This window comes from Nematostella vectensis, chromosome 3, assembly GCF_932526225.1.
Source record: "Nematostella vectensis chromosome 3, jaNemVect1.1, whole genome shotgun sequence".
Taxonomy (NCBI): Eukaryota; Metazoa; Cnidaria; class Anthozoa; order Actiniaria; family Edwardsiidae; genus Nematostella; species Nematostella vectensis.
In genome coordinates, this window is record NC_064036.1 from 19055519 (window position 1) to 19070091 (window position 14573).

A 14573-nucleotide genomic window follows, 5' to 3' on the forward strand; every position below is an offset into this window, starting at 1 on the left:
AGCAAACACAAGAGCGTGTATCAGAAAATTCGTTTATTCTTCAAGCAGGACAACTTTGCGTACGTCTCTTAAGACTATCAACGTGTGTATAAATAGCTTATCTATGTCGCCATGAGATGAAAACAACGCCCAGGGTCCACGGGGAAAGCTTTAGTTGAAGTCTCCCCGAACAGTTTGGTCGATGCAAACTGCTCTAGTATTACTTAGTAGTGCTCGTGATACCCATGTCTGCAGGGCTGCAAAGTGGTTCGCCAACGTTTTCTTGAAGTGAGCTGAGCGAGGCTATGGTCCGGTGTTTCCACTGGGCATTAACATTCTGAAACCCAAATATAATGCTTCAAGACAGGCAGTCAATTAGAAGAATAAACCTTCACTGCAGGACAAGAAATGTGTTGAACCTATGTACAATAGGGATGAATTAAGTTTTGTTTTGTCTATTTGGGCCTGGGCTCGCTAGCTTATAAAGACCTGCCGTCCTCCTCTAGGCGTAGTACACAAGATTCGCCTTCTTCTTAGCGTTGACTTCCATGATCCCATCCATGTAGTCTTCATGACAGACTTCAGTGGCCTCGCGCCTGAGAGCGATCATTCCCGCCTCTACGCACACCGCCTTTAGCATAGCGCCATTGAAGTCATCAGTACAACGGGACAGCTCGTCAAAGTTCACGTCACCACTATGGACATGAATAAATTAATCATTGGTTACTCGAGTAAATAAGTACGCAGCTGCCTTGTCTCTTATTATCTTTGTTCTTCTTCTCGTTCTTTGTGTCGAGGTGCGGATATTGTTCATTTGCTCAATCAAATTGCAGCTTGTAAGAGCTGCTTACTGACCCAATAGAGTCACCGCTATAGGCACGAATTAATTAATCAGTGGTTACGCGAGTCTCGCGTCACCACTATGGACATAAATATATAAATCAGTGGTTACACGAGTCTCACGTCACCACTACGGACATGAATAAATTAATCAGTGGTTACGCGAGTCTCACGTCACCACTACGGACATGAATAAATTAATCAGTGGTTACGCGAGTCTCACGTTACCACTACGGACATGAATGAATTAATCAGTGGTTACACGAGTCTCACGTCACCACTACGGACATGAATAAATTAATCAGTGGTTACGCGAGTCTCACGTCACCACTACGGACATGAATAAATTAATCAGTGGTTACGCGAGTCTCACGTTACCACTACGGACATGAATAAATTAATCAGTGGTTTCGCGAGTCTCACCTTACCACTAGCTTCAGTAGGGATAGTGCATAAACCTACCCCACCCCCCTCACTCTCTCCGAGCAAGTCCTGGCTACTAATGTATTTACCTGACATTCATTTTCCTGGAGTGGATCTGTAAGATGCGTGCTCGTGCCTCCTGGTCAGGGTTAGGGAACTCAATCTTTCTATCAAGACGACCTACAAGATAAAGATTCTTCACAACTGCATATATTCTGCAACCACTGAGCCTTGCAGCTATATCAAGGGTTTACCTGATCTGAGGAGGGCAGGGTCAAGGATATCCACCCTATTGGTGGCGGCTATGACCTTGATGTCATGATGTGAGCTAAAGCCATCCAGCTGGTTGAGTAGTTCAAGCATAGTCCGCTGGACCTGAAAGCAAACAACACTTTGATCAATTTACAAATATGATGTCACTCTACATACAAAATGGGTCAAAGAAAGGCTTTATGAAATGAGTAGGAATATCAATATGCTCTGATTGGTTAAAGAGTCTAATGAGCTGAGTGACTGAAGAGTCTAATGTGCTCTGATTGGTTAAAGAGTCTAATCAATGACGCCAGGCAGATAAAAATGGGTGATGTGTCACTTAAAAAAAACTGTTCTGTTCGACAGAAGCACCCTGGATAGAGGGTGTTAGATCCCTAGTTGGACAACCTGTATGAAAATGAGAAAGAAAACACTTCATGCAAGTTCAACGCAAGGGGGAGGGGGACTATGGCATTTACTTGCTCTTAGTATTTCATGTCATTTGCAAATTGGATTGTATTCAGCTTATGAATATTAGTAGATACCCACCTCACGGTCGCCAGCCTTCTCACTGTCAAACCTCTGTGGGAAAAGACAATCACATGAGTACATACTTCACATCTTTAAATATTTATCAATGGAGCAAATATGACAATCACATAAGTACAACTTCACGTCTTTAAATATTTATCAATGTCAGCAAAGGTCATTTTACTAATAACAGCAAGCATTGATTGGGGATCCAATTTTTCTAAATAAAAATTCTTAAAAGTATGCATTGCTCACAAATTCCACAAAAGTACATAAAAGAAATCTGTTTTTTTAATCATTCTTAAAGAAAAACTGTACAAACTATAACATTCTTGTGCTGAAGTAGGTATAATAAATAACATTGAAAGTGTATGATCACTTGCGGCAATGTAAAATGTAGCCTCACCTTAGTTCCAATAGCATCTAGTTCGTCTATGAAGATGATAGCAGGGGCCTTTTCTTTGGCCAGGGCAAAAGCATCACGTACCAGCTTAGCACCATCACCAATGAACATCTAGCAAGAGAAACAATGAATAACTAGGTTCATATGCAACTTTAGTGGATTGCATCAGAATTACACCTTAAATCATTGTTGGGAAACCCCAATAACCCAAAATGTTATTCAAGTTTGGGAATGTACTTGATCAAACCAAATAATCAAAACTGAACAAAGATTTGATTGACATGTGCTATTCTTTAACAAGACAAGGATTTTGGATATAAAGTAATTAGTAAAGATATCTTTATTTTACCTGTACAAGTTGTGGCCCAGCAAGCTTCAGAAATGTGGACTATAAAAATACAAAACTACAGTAAGTCTAAAGAGTACATGTGTAAATTGTCTTCTGCCTTCTGTTATTCATAACCTTAAAGCTGTTTCACTGGTCAGCACTGAAATGACCCTACTAAGGCTACCTCTCTGTAAGGTGCTAATCAATCAAATAGCATCGAATTCAATTCTATTTGTTTTAATGGGGGAAGCCAAACAGTGGTGTAGTTTGAATTGTTTGTCAAACACTCACAGAATGTTGAGATCCGAAGTAAGCATACCTTGGTCTGTGCAGCACAAGCACGAGCTAGAAGTGTCTTCCCTGTACCAGGCGGCCCATACAGCAAAACACCTGCAAATAATGATAAAGCAACTTAGCTGCATATAAAATATATTCAACTGGTGACTGGTAGAGCTTAGACAATGATGAAGAGGTAGTTCTGCGCATTTGATCATGACACTAAGTTGAATTTGTGCCATACAGTACTAATATTTGATTGATGGCCAGTATTCCAGCAAGGAAAGCTGAATTCCAAGCCAAGTAGTCTTCACAAAATCCTTGTATCTCTATCATAACTAACTTGTGCACCATGTACTGTACTATATATAGCAGGTGCTGTAACATGCTGTTGTTTGACATATAATTGTGAGAACAAAACGTTTACTGACCTTTTGGAGGGTGTATACCAAGGTTCTCAAACCGGTCTTTGTGAGTCATGGGGAGAACAATAGCCTCAACAAGCTGAAGTAAAATAAATTCTAGATTTACTACTTTTATAACATGAACAGCAAAGTTAGTTAAAGAAAAACACAAGGATGTTATCAAACTAATACAAGGATGTATAAAACAAATTAGTGTCAAGCCACAAATAACACAAACCTCCTGGATTTGTTGGTCAAGACCACCAATATCACTGTACTGCTCCGTTGGCCTTTCGTCAACCTCCATTGCTTTGACACGAGAGTCATACCTACAATGATCATACCATGTTAGCACACAGCCAACATGATATTCTAGTTTTGCTTAGTGTAAAAATACACTATATCTCATTTGGAATGAAAGAGGAATTTTATCTTGATTAGTACAATTCCACTTATTTTTATTTAAATTACTTACTCTGCTGGTAGTTTTTCCAATATCAAATATGAATCTTTATTGACACCCTGAAGGAAACAACAAAAAGTAAGTAAATTGTAACCACAACTTCTATACCTAATACATAGTGTTGTATCATTGGCTCATATAGGCTCAAGAGATTCATACACCTACCACCAGGTCACCAGGAGTAAGATTTTCAGGCTCCACTAGTCCAATAACAGGAAGAAAATATGTCTGTGGAGAAAAACACAAGATAAGCAAACAGCTTAAAGTGGCTAAAGGGTAGAATGGGGATACTTTGTGGATGCCCTATGTACTATAAGGTACAATAAGCAAACACTAAACGGTGGAGTGGAGATGTTTTGTGGAGGCCCTATGTACTATAAGGTACAATAAGCAAACACTAAACGGTGGAGTGGAGATGTTTTGTGGAGGCCCTATGTACTATAAGGTATGGTACGCGAACACTAAACAGTAGAGTTCAGGAAGGCCTGATGTACCATCAGATTTACCATGAGATGCAAGGAAGACGAGATACATATAAGCAAATCATCTTGACCTTAAGATAAAATCAGCTGAGTTTGAAGCCAACTTCAAATGGAACATCCTCAGTGTATGGAGTGTAGTTTACCTGTCTTGTGGAAGTCTTGATGACTGCACACTTGCCCTTGCGTTGAGAATCTAAATCAACATTAGCACCATCTTCTTCTGCCTGAGTAAAAAAAAAAAATTCAAACACAAATGTTAAAACCTATGATTAAGATAAAATAATATAAAAATGTAATGCAATTATAGTCTATTCCAGCTATTGCAGTTCAAACCTGAAAAACAGCCAGCATAATTCACTGTATAGAACTCTTGAAAAAGTATTGTCCTGTCCACTGCATTGTTTTGGCACAGGCTGCCGTTAGGGAAAACCTTTGGTCTATTGTGTTATTAAAATATTTTACAGCATTACTAAGTGGCTCTGTCAATAAAATCATGCTTTCTTTAAAATGACGAGAGGCGAGAGCATGATGTTGGATACCTTCCAGTATGCTCCCAAGATATGCATGAAGCGGCACTTAAATACTTACATAGTCTTGAGGATCAACATCCAATAGCTGAAAGAAAAATAGAAGTTAAATGCAGTTCAGTGAGAATAAAAAGAGCAATTGGGAAAGGCATGTTCTTACAAATTTTAATTGGAGAATGTGAACTTTATTTTATGTACTATATTCATTGCTTCTGAATACAAATTATAAAAAAAAATGGCATTTTGTCATGCTAGCAAAGTACCAAGTTTGAGAAAACATCCATCCCCATCGTTTGATTTGGGGGAGCTGTTGCAATATTTTAAAATAAATTTGCATAGACTACTCTCTTAGTCTGAAGCCTTAATATGAAGTTAAAAAAATAATTGAATAAATCAAGATTTCCATATATTCACATCTCTATTGATTTTCACAGTTTTCAAATATAGTTTTTGGAGATTTCAGGATTGGCAAATACTCACCTCAATCACATTCGACACAAGGTAAGGTAATGTCTTATTCACTTTGATTTTTTCAGAATTTTCCTGTGATACAGAAGACAAGCCAAGGGAAATTTAGATACCAACAATGACACACTTTGTTAAAGCCATTTATTAAACCAACGGTAAAGAAAATACATCTACTTCCTCGCTAAATGCTAGGTAACTTTATAAATAATGTTATTACATTGGTGGTTATTGACTAAGTATACTAAAACGCTACACGACAAAGTTAAGAATTTATTGTAAGAACAGCAATCATGACAACTTCGCTCACCTTAATTTTCTCTTTCATTGCTTGCTGTTCATGGCTTATCCTCATTATCTCACTTTTCATGATCTAAGATACGTAATCGAGTAAATACACAGAGAAATGTCATATGTTAAGCGGAAAGAAAAGTTAAGCTCACCTTTATTTCGTTGTCTAAAAGCCGGGCCCGACTTACGATTTCGTCGGTGGACATACGCAGCACTTCCTCTCCCATTTCCTTTACAAAAAAATCGCGAACGTTAGATAAGCGTATAACGTCTATATGTTAACACTTTGCATTCCACCGAAAGTATTCTTTAACTGAATGTACCTCGCCATCTCCCCATATCGCTTTGTCCTCTAATGTGGCCGCCATCTTGTCTTGCTGAGTAATGCCTCACTAGTGCCAATCTCAACCCTCCAATCATTTCCAGAGGAAACCCACAACTACAAAAAAAAATATTAAATAAAAAGAAAGAAAAGGAAACGTAAGAAAAAAAACGCCCCTTAGTTTTTATCTAACCGATAAATCGATTTTAAACTACCTAATTAAGTTGCCCTGACAAGGTCGGCGCTAGTAATATATCAATTGTAAAGGGGTTGGCATGCACGGGCCTGATTGGCTAAATGTTGCAGGGGCGGCGAAGGGGAGGAGTAGCTAGGTTTTTGCATAAAAACCTAGGCTATCCCGCGTCCTTATAAATAACGCTTAAAAGAATTTGAAACCACCACCCAGCCCTCCCCCCTGAAACCACCACACACCCCTCCCCCTGAAACCACTACCCACCCCTCCCCCAACTTTCGCCCCTCCCCCTCCCCAGATTATGGGACCACTCCGCCTCCCCTGAGTTGTCCCTACAAAGTCAAATTAATTGGGGTTTCGGGCACAATTTTCCTACTAAGCATTGAAACAATGAAATAAGGAATTTGGAACTTTTTAACAAAGGATGTGTTTAATGGAACTCAACTATGACATTAATTCAACATTAATTCAACATGCACTTCAAGGTGAAGTTAAACGTTTGTTTTTTCTAAGGGCCATGTAAAAGGCAATTTATTGCCTTTAACATTAAAGTCGCATTGTCACCAGTTTACTTCCGGAGGTCCGACGGAAACCTCAACCGTTAAAAGACAAAAGAATCTATTAAAATCCGGGATATTTAATGGGCCATCCGCTCTAAATTATCAATCAATCCTCAAAGAAACTTCCAATAGACACACTGCTTTCAATATTTTGAAATATTTTTCGCGTTCTCCGTTAAAAATCATCGGATATTGTAACGTATTCGACCGGAAGTAGACTGGTGACAATGCGGCTTTAACTAAAGTCCATAGTGCGACGTGCGTTGCCATGCGCGTTATTGCGCGGCCACCAACAGAAAGTTAAAAAAAAACAAATCATAGTTGTATGACACGAACTTCATAACTAGGAGGATTCTCTAATGCTGATGTGAACTGAAGCTTTTCTTTGCCTCGCTGGTCGCCTCGCTGGTTAATCGCTGCTTGATCGCTGGTCGACTCGCTGGTTGATTGTTGGTTGCCTCACTGGTTGATAGCTGGTTGACTAGTGAAGATCATGTCAGTACATTTCCATATTCTCATTGATTTTGATTTGTTAACTTTAAAAAAACTGCCAAAAGTGGCCACACACCGTGTCGCACTGCTGAGTAAAAAACATGGACATTCCTCAAATACTAGGCAAATTCAACCATCGGCTGCTCATTCACAAGAGTTTTCGCAGGCACATTTGTAATTGTAGAAGTGACCACGGTAGGCCCCCCATGCATCATGACCACGCCCGGGGAAGAGCTGCGACGGCGACAGCAACAGATGCAGCTTGCTATGAGAAGCACTGGACCGGCAGCGATCAATGATATCTTGGCGGCTAGGCTAAGTTTCTCAAACCAGCGGACAATACCTGGAGAAGGGAGAGTCTTGTCAAATTTGCAAGAACAACAAAAGAAAGAAAGTCACTCTCTCTTGGTTTAAAGTTCTTGATGTATTCTTCCATATCAGAGCGCATGATTTTTTTTCCTAGCATAGGTCCTGCAAATAAGATTCTACCTGAATAACCAAGTCGAGAGCAAACCCTAGCAGCTTTATAGAAGAACATAGCAGCAAAGCAATTATACATAAATCGTCCCAAAGTGTGCACTTGCATCTGTTACCATGACCAAAGAGGGTAAAACTATTTAAATACAGGACCATAAACTCATTTGCATTTAGCATGACCAATTACATACCACACTCCCAAGTGCTTGTTGGCAAATTACTGTCGATCAGCGTGGCCTTGAAGAAGTAGAGTGATGTGGCCTTTGAACCCACTAGCACTTGAATCTTAAAGAAACACAAGGAAATATGTATTTAACAGATAGACAGATACAGTGGAGCACAGACAGACAGACGGTGGAGCACAGACAGACAGACGGTGGAGCAGACAGACAGACAGACAGACAGACAGACAGACAGACAGACAGACAGACAGACAGACAGACAGACAGACAGACAGACAGACAGACAGACAGATCAGCTTGTAATGGCAACTTTACCTTCAGATGCAGGTTGCTTCCAGTGTCTAATATCTGGACCTTGATGTACACACCAATCATTGAACCCAAACTGAACCCTGGCACTTCTACCTTAGCATCAGCAGGGAAATTATGGGTCCAGTCAATACCAAGGTCATCAGTCTGGACAGATAATTGATAAAGGCATTTATAATAATTGTTGAAAAGAGACACCGCTAGCAGAGTTTTTTCCTGTTTGTTTTTATCAGTTCACACAGAACGATAAGTTTATCCTCGTCACGACCCTGTTCTTACACATTCTTATTTGTTTGTGCCACAAAAAAGGTGGGGGGGGAGGGGGGACATTTTGAGTGCACAGGATATTTTTTTTCAAAGCATTTTTCATGCAAGAAATTTTTTTTACTGATGCACAATATTTTTCCCATCAACCAATTGGTGCAGGATATTTTCTTGGTCAAAGCCTTAGGGTGATAATATGAACTTGTTATAGGGAATACAGTAGGATGATGGGGCTTAAAGGGTCATATTGTGGTTTGGGTGGGGGATAAAATTAGAGATCATAGAATGGGAGATGGTACAGCAGGGTGATACTTGTGGGTGAAGTTGGGTGATAAGGGGTATAGTACAGTGGGGTGATATTTGTGGGTGGAGTTAAGTGATAAGGGGTATAGTACAGTGAGGTGATACAGCAGGGTGATACTTGTGGGTGGAGTTGGGTGATAAGGGGTATAGAACAGCAGGGTGATACTTGTGGGTGGAGTTGGGTAATAAGGGGGTATAGTAAAGTGGGGTGATTCAGCAGGGTTATACTTGTGGGTGGAGTTGGATGATAAGGGGCATAGTACAGTGGTGTGATACGTGTGGGTGCAGTTGGGTGATAAGGGAGTATAGTAAAGTGGGGTGATACAGCAGGGTGATACTTGGGGGTGGAGTTGGTTGATAAGGGGTATATATAGTACAGTGAGGTGGTACATCAAATTCATACCTTCACAGAGACATCATATGTAACAGGCTCATCACACTTGTTGATCTTAATCGTGACTGTGGTTTTGTGAGTTTTTACAATACCATCAACAGCACAAGTTATTTTGGTACAATCACTGTTCACACTGCATCCTGAGCCAAGGTTGGATAATTGGCCACAGGAATCCTCTGAAAAGATCACCAACAAAACTTTAAAACTTTTGTGTCAAATTGAGAATGGTTTAGAAAAGACGCTTATTACAGAGATGCCAACCCTCAAAGTTCAAAATGCGGTTGTGTCGGCGTGTACCGCTAAACGAAACCAAGCCCCGAACTACGTCATGGGTCAAACAATGGCTAATCATGGTCAAATAATAGCTTATGCATACATTAACCGGTACACGACGACAAAGCCCAAAATGCGAGGAGAATTTTTAGAGTGAAGTTTTATAAAAAATCTGCAGAATAGTCCCTTTTGTATAGCTACTTTCCTTACGGAAACATGACAAAACCAGTTTACAGATCAACGTGGAACGGCATCTTTTATTATCTAAAAATGCATCAATAGCAGCGCATTGTAAAACAAACCCACCACGGAGAGGTATTCTGCGGTCTAGCCATTCTTGTTTACAAATACAAGTGAATACTATTCCGCAAAACATCAAAACAGTGAAAATACAGGACTTTCTCCATCAAATGCGTGACAGCAGGAGATCAGGCTATTCACAAAATGCGGAGAGTTAGCATCTCTGTATTGAGACATGTTTCTAGTTGAAAGACCACAGGTAGCCCAGGCAATGGTTGCTTGTTCGTAGCTCGGAATTCGGCTGTTCTGAGGGGGGACGAGTAAAGAGTTTTTTCTGTGGAATTTTGTCAATAAAATTGCCTTAAAACTTAGAACATGCCTTAATTTTATTGACAACATTTCACAAAAACGCTGTACTCGTCCCCTTTCAGAACAGCCGAATTCCGAGCTACGAACAAGCAAGCATTGCCTGAGCTACCTGTGCTCCTTCCCAGCGCGGTCAAGCGTAACTAATCGTCCAACGGCGTCGGTCAACGATGCTTGTGGCTACTTTCTCGTTTCAAAATACGGCTAGCGGCCAGGGAAAATAGTTTAGCTCGGATGTTTTGCCAGATATCGAATGTAAGTTTACCCTGGCATAGGTCTGCGAGATAAAAATTTTTTTTTTTTTTTTTCTCTCGAATTTCGACGGCATTTGAGTGCTACCGAAAATGGCGCCTCCAACCTTGTTTCTTTTCTTAGTAGGGGGAGAGAAGTCATAAATTCCGTTGAGAAAACCCCCCAAATCGTGTATTTCACGTAAATTTGACAACCACAAGGCATGTTTTAAGTTCTAAGGACATTGTAGGGAACAAACATTCCACACATAGTTTCGGTGTTAACGGTTTTACTGGTCACTCTGTAACCATGAATAGCCGTATATATATATAATTATAAGTTATTGTAAGAATAACTTTAGTTTTCTATTCAAAACCGGGAATAAATACCGCTTACAGCAAGAGTATCCCAAAAGACGTCACGCTACACGCGCAAAAACCAACCAAAATTTACATGTCTCACCCATAACTATAAAATATACTATGTAGGGAACAAACATTCCACACATAGTTTCGGTGTTAACGGTTTTACTGGTCACTCTGTAACCATGAATAGCCGTATATATATAATTATAAGTTATTGTAAGAATAACTTTAGTTTTCTATTCAAAACCGGGAATAAATACCGCTTAGAGCAAGAGTATTCCAAAAGACGTCACGCTACACGCGCAAAAACCAACCAAAATTTACATGTCTCACCCATAACTATAAAATAAACTATAGGATAATAGATTCACAGTAAAAACGTGAAGATTACAAATGCCGTAGAGCATCGGATAAAACAAGGCTGAGCCAAATAAACGCTTTTGCTCCTTTGATTAGAGGCGAAAGTGCCACTGTTTTATAAAAAAATGTGGTCTGCCAAGTTGCGTTTGGCTTCTTACTAAAGTTTTTAAAAAAACTTTATACTTTATACCTGAACCCTGCTCCCTCCAACCCTCGACATCGCCTTCCGAGTAGACAAAGCTTACGGACGAAAGTACAACGGCCAACGTGAGAAGGTATTTGGGTTGGAAAAACAGTTCCATCGCTAGTTCGGAATGTCTCCCCGTGTGAGATTAGTTAGCCTGAGTGCCTTCTTGTCGTAACAGAAATCCCAGAAGCCACTGCTCACCATTTCCCGGAAATTGATCGCATGACGCGGGGGGGGGACTGGGTAGTTTCAGTGAAACGGCCTGGGAGGCCCGGATCCCCCCTCCGGGCCTCCCAGCCCCGTCTCTATATGTCAGGCAGGTAATGTTTCGCGTACATAAACAATCGTCAAAAGCTAATGAAGGCCAAATCGATTTCACGTACATAAACAATCGGCAAAAGTTAATGTAGGCAAAATAGATTTCGCGTACACGAATAATCAATTAGGGCCGCAGGTGTTTCGCGTGCACGAATAATAATTAGGGCTGCAGGTGTTTCGCGTTCATGAATAATTAGGGTGTAGGCCGGGCGCGTGCAAGCCCAAGGACTTGCGCGTACACGACTTTTTGGGGCAAATAGTGGTGGGGCCGCGAAAACGAGGAGGGCCGCCAACCTACGGAGCGTGGAATAACCGTTTTTCGGCCGTGAGTTCGAAGCCGCCGGCGTGGCGTTTAAACCTGAGTTCTACTCGAACATCTCGCTCCCGAACTCCTCGCGAATTTTTCGCAGTCTCTTTTTCATCCTTTCGAGTGCCACCAGGGAGGGCCCTTTCCCGCTTTTTTTTTTTATCATGCGGTGCGAGGCCGTGTCGAGCTCTGATAGCGGCCTTGAGCGCGTTGTATCTTTCTTGTTCCTGAAGTATTAGCCGAAACTCTTCGTCTGAGATACGCCCGTCTTGCAGAGCCTTAGAGACCAGCTCGCTGATCGAGTTTTTCTTACTCCCCGCTAAAACCACCGTGTCTTCGTGTTTAGCCACCTTGCTCGTGAGACCCCTAGAGACCACCCCCGCGCCCGCACCCACGACACCGACCAGCCCAGCGACCCCTGCCAGCGGAGCGCCGATCAGAACCCCTATCCCACTCAAAGAGACTCCCAGCCCGGCGCTGGAAAGCGCCCCTGCAGCGATGCCGGATGCCAAAGACACAGCATGGGTAACGGCGAAGGCGCGCTTATACTTCTTCCGCACCTGTCGATAATGCGTTATCTCATTGTCTAGAACCGCCTGAGTGTCACGTATTACTTGGAGTCGAAAACTTTGCGCGTCGCCGCCGGTGCTTGCCGGAGCGGTAGGCGTTTGCGGGGGGTGGGCACTGGGGAGCGGGGGATATATGGATATGCCACCGCTGCTAACGTCGCTGTTCGCCATGCCTGCTATGTCGGGCCTAAGTTAGCTCTAATACGAGGCGAACGGGCCTGCCCTTAAAGTCGACCCGTCTACCGCGGTCATCCCTGACCCATATTCGGATATTCGAGACAAACTCAGAGGAAGACGCTGCGACACAAATGGGGGTGTCGGGCCCATAGACGACTTTCTCGTGCGGCCTCCCGCGGGTTTCTAGGCAAGCGAGAACGTTTGAAGGCTCGTCTAAGGCGAAGCATTTCGTGCGGTCTACGATATCGCAGAAGATGTAGATGGCCTCTATTTTCGACAAAGTCACCTCAAGTGGGGGATCCCCCACGGGCAGTACGAGCCCCCGCCCCCCCCCCCCCCCATCTGATCGTTCTTAGCCTCTAGGCCAAATAGTGCGCAAAGCTCGGCGTTCAGGAACACAATGCCTGTGGACACGAGCACGATCTTCCCGGTGAGGGGATCCAGCTTCGCGGTCAGAATCTGGCTTGTAGCGTGGTTGATCGTTTCCATGATGGACTCGGTCGTGTGGTGCCCGGCTGGCAGAGTAGCGATGGTCGGGAGGGAGTCTGTAGTCGTTATCTGCTGCTCCCGCTCGAGATTATACCAGCTGTTAAACAGCGAGCACTGCCGGAGCGCCACAAAGCGCGGGCGCCTTATCGGCTGCCCGAAGAAGAGCATCAGTTCACCTCCGGTGAGCACAGCGTGTAGGACCACCATTGCGTTGAACATAGCCCGCCTTCGTATTTAATAGGGCTGAGCATGGATTGGGAAGGCTGGCAGATGCTGAACGAGGTCCCCCGAAGAAAGGAGGAGGAGACGAAGAAGGCGGCAGTTGCGGCGGGAGCCTCTATAGCCGAACATATCGAACACGCTATAGCCGAACAAGCCAAAAAACCGGTTTCCCTAGGTTTCCCTAGGTCTCTGACCCTCGCGCAAAAGCTGCTCTACGCCGTGCCCGCGACCCCCGTGGAGAGCACGGCCTCAGACATCACCCCACTACTCACGCAGCTGGAGATACACGTGGCTGAGGACAAATCGTTCACGGCTAGGGTCCGAGACATATTCAAAGAGACAGTAGTCACGCACAAGTCCGCCAAGGAGTCGAGCAACGCTCGAGCAACGCTCCTATAGACGTGAAACATTAAAGAACGACAAATTCCACCACAAAGACATATAATATGTCACCTAAGGTTTTTGTCACCTCATAAACCAAGTCTAGCGTATATCGTCCTCCGTAGATCCATTTCTGCGGCATATAACGCTCAAGCAAAAGTGTAATCTCAAAGACACTACGCACTTTATTTACTTGATCAGAAGTCTATAAAAGGGCGAAAGATTCATTGATTTAAATATCTTTGATGTCCATAGCTTACTGAAACTTTTCAGTACACGGGGGGGACTGGGGGGTTTCAGAGGAACTGGTGGGAGGCCTGGATCGCCCCTCCGGGCCTCCCAGCATCGTCTCCCGTCTTAGGCTAGGGAGACGCGAATCGCCTCTCCGAGCCCCCCAGCTCCGTCTCTATATATCGAGCGTATAATGTTTCACGTACATGAACAATCGGCAAAAGCTAATGTGGGCCAAATCGATTTCACGTACATAGATGATTTTGGCCAAATCGATTTCAGATAATGTTTCGCGTACATAAACAATCGGCAAAAGCCAAATCGATTTCACGTACATAAACAATCGGCAAAAGTTAATGTAGGCAAAATAGATTTCGCGAACACGAATAATCAATTAGGGGCAGGTGTTTCGCGTGCATGAATAATTCATTAGGGCTGCAGTGTTTCGCGTTCATGAATAATTAATTAGGCGTTGGGTTTTCAATTAGACATTCGTATGTCCTGTGGTATACCGAGCGTTCGAAGGATGGGGCGAGGAAAAGATTACTGCGGGTGGCTAAGGATCAGCCGCGCAAACACGTGCGGCCGGAGGTGCTTGGACACCTACTGCAAGGTGCACCTCCAAAGGCTCCGTAAGGGCAGCCCCCTCCCCGTGCCGTGCAGGGTCTGCGGCATAGGGACTCAGTCGGAGACGCGG

At 43.0% G+C, this 14573-nt stretch overlaps 2 protein-coding genes across 3 annotated transcripts; both read right to left on the minus strand.

Moving 5' to 3' along the window:
* Positions 1–18: 18 nt before the first annotated feature.
* Positions 19–6121, minus strand: LOC5509028 (26S proteasome regulatory subunit 6A-B). Of its 2 annotated transcripts, XM_001629515.3 has the most exons (18): positions 5988–6121; positions 5817–5894; positions 5684–5746; positions 5389–5451; positions 4970–4996; positions 4525–4605; positions 4065–4127; positions 3912–3958; positions 3675–3765; positions 3464–3536; positions 3076–3146; positions 2778–2816; positions 2432–2539; positions 2044–2076; positions 1497–1617; positions 1332–1422; positions 469–674; positions 19–316 (listed from the first exon to the last, which is right to left on the minus strand). In XM_001629515.3, the coding sequence occupies exons 1-17, from the start codon at positions 6030–6032 to the stop codon at positions 482–484; spliced, it is 1287 nt and encodes a 428-aa protein (XP_001629565.1). In that variant the 5' UTR covers positions 6033–6121; the 3' UTR covers positions 19–316; positions 469–481. The 2 variants fall into 2 exon arrangements, with proteins under 2 accessions (XP_001629565.1, XP_032233724.1); XM_032377833.2 differs by lacking the exon at positions 19–316 and having other exon boundaries at positions 622–1149.
* Positions 6122–6590: 469 nt separating this feature from the next.
* Positions 6591–11376, minus strand: LOC5509027. The gene is made up of 5 exons (XM_001629514.3): positions 11186–11376; positions 9170–9336; positions 8206–8346; positions 7900–7993; positions 6591–7574 (listed from the first exon to the last, which is right to left on the minus strand). The coding sequence occupies exons 1-5, from the start codon at positions 11295–11297 to the stop codon at positions 7351–7353; spliced, it is 738 nt and encodes a 245-aa protein (XP_001629564.2). The 5' UTR covers positions 11298–11376; the 3' UTR covers positions 6591–7350.
* Between the last annotated feature and the right edge of the window lie 3197 nt (positions 11377–14573).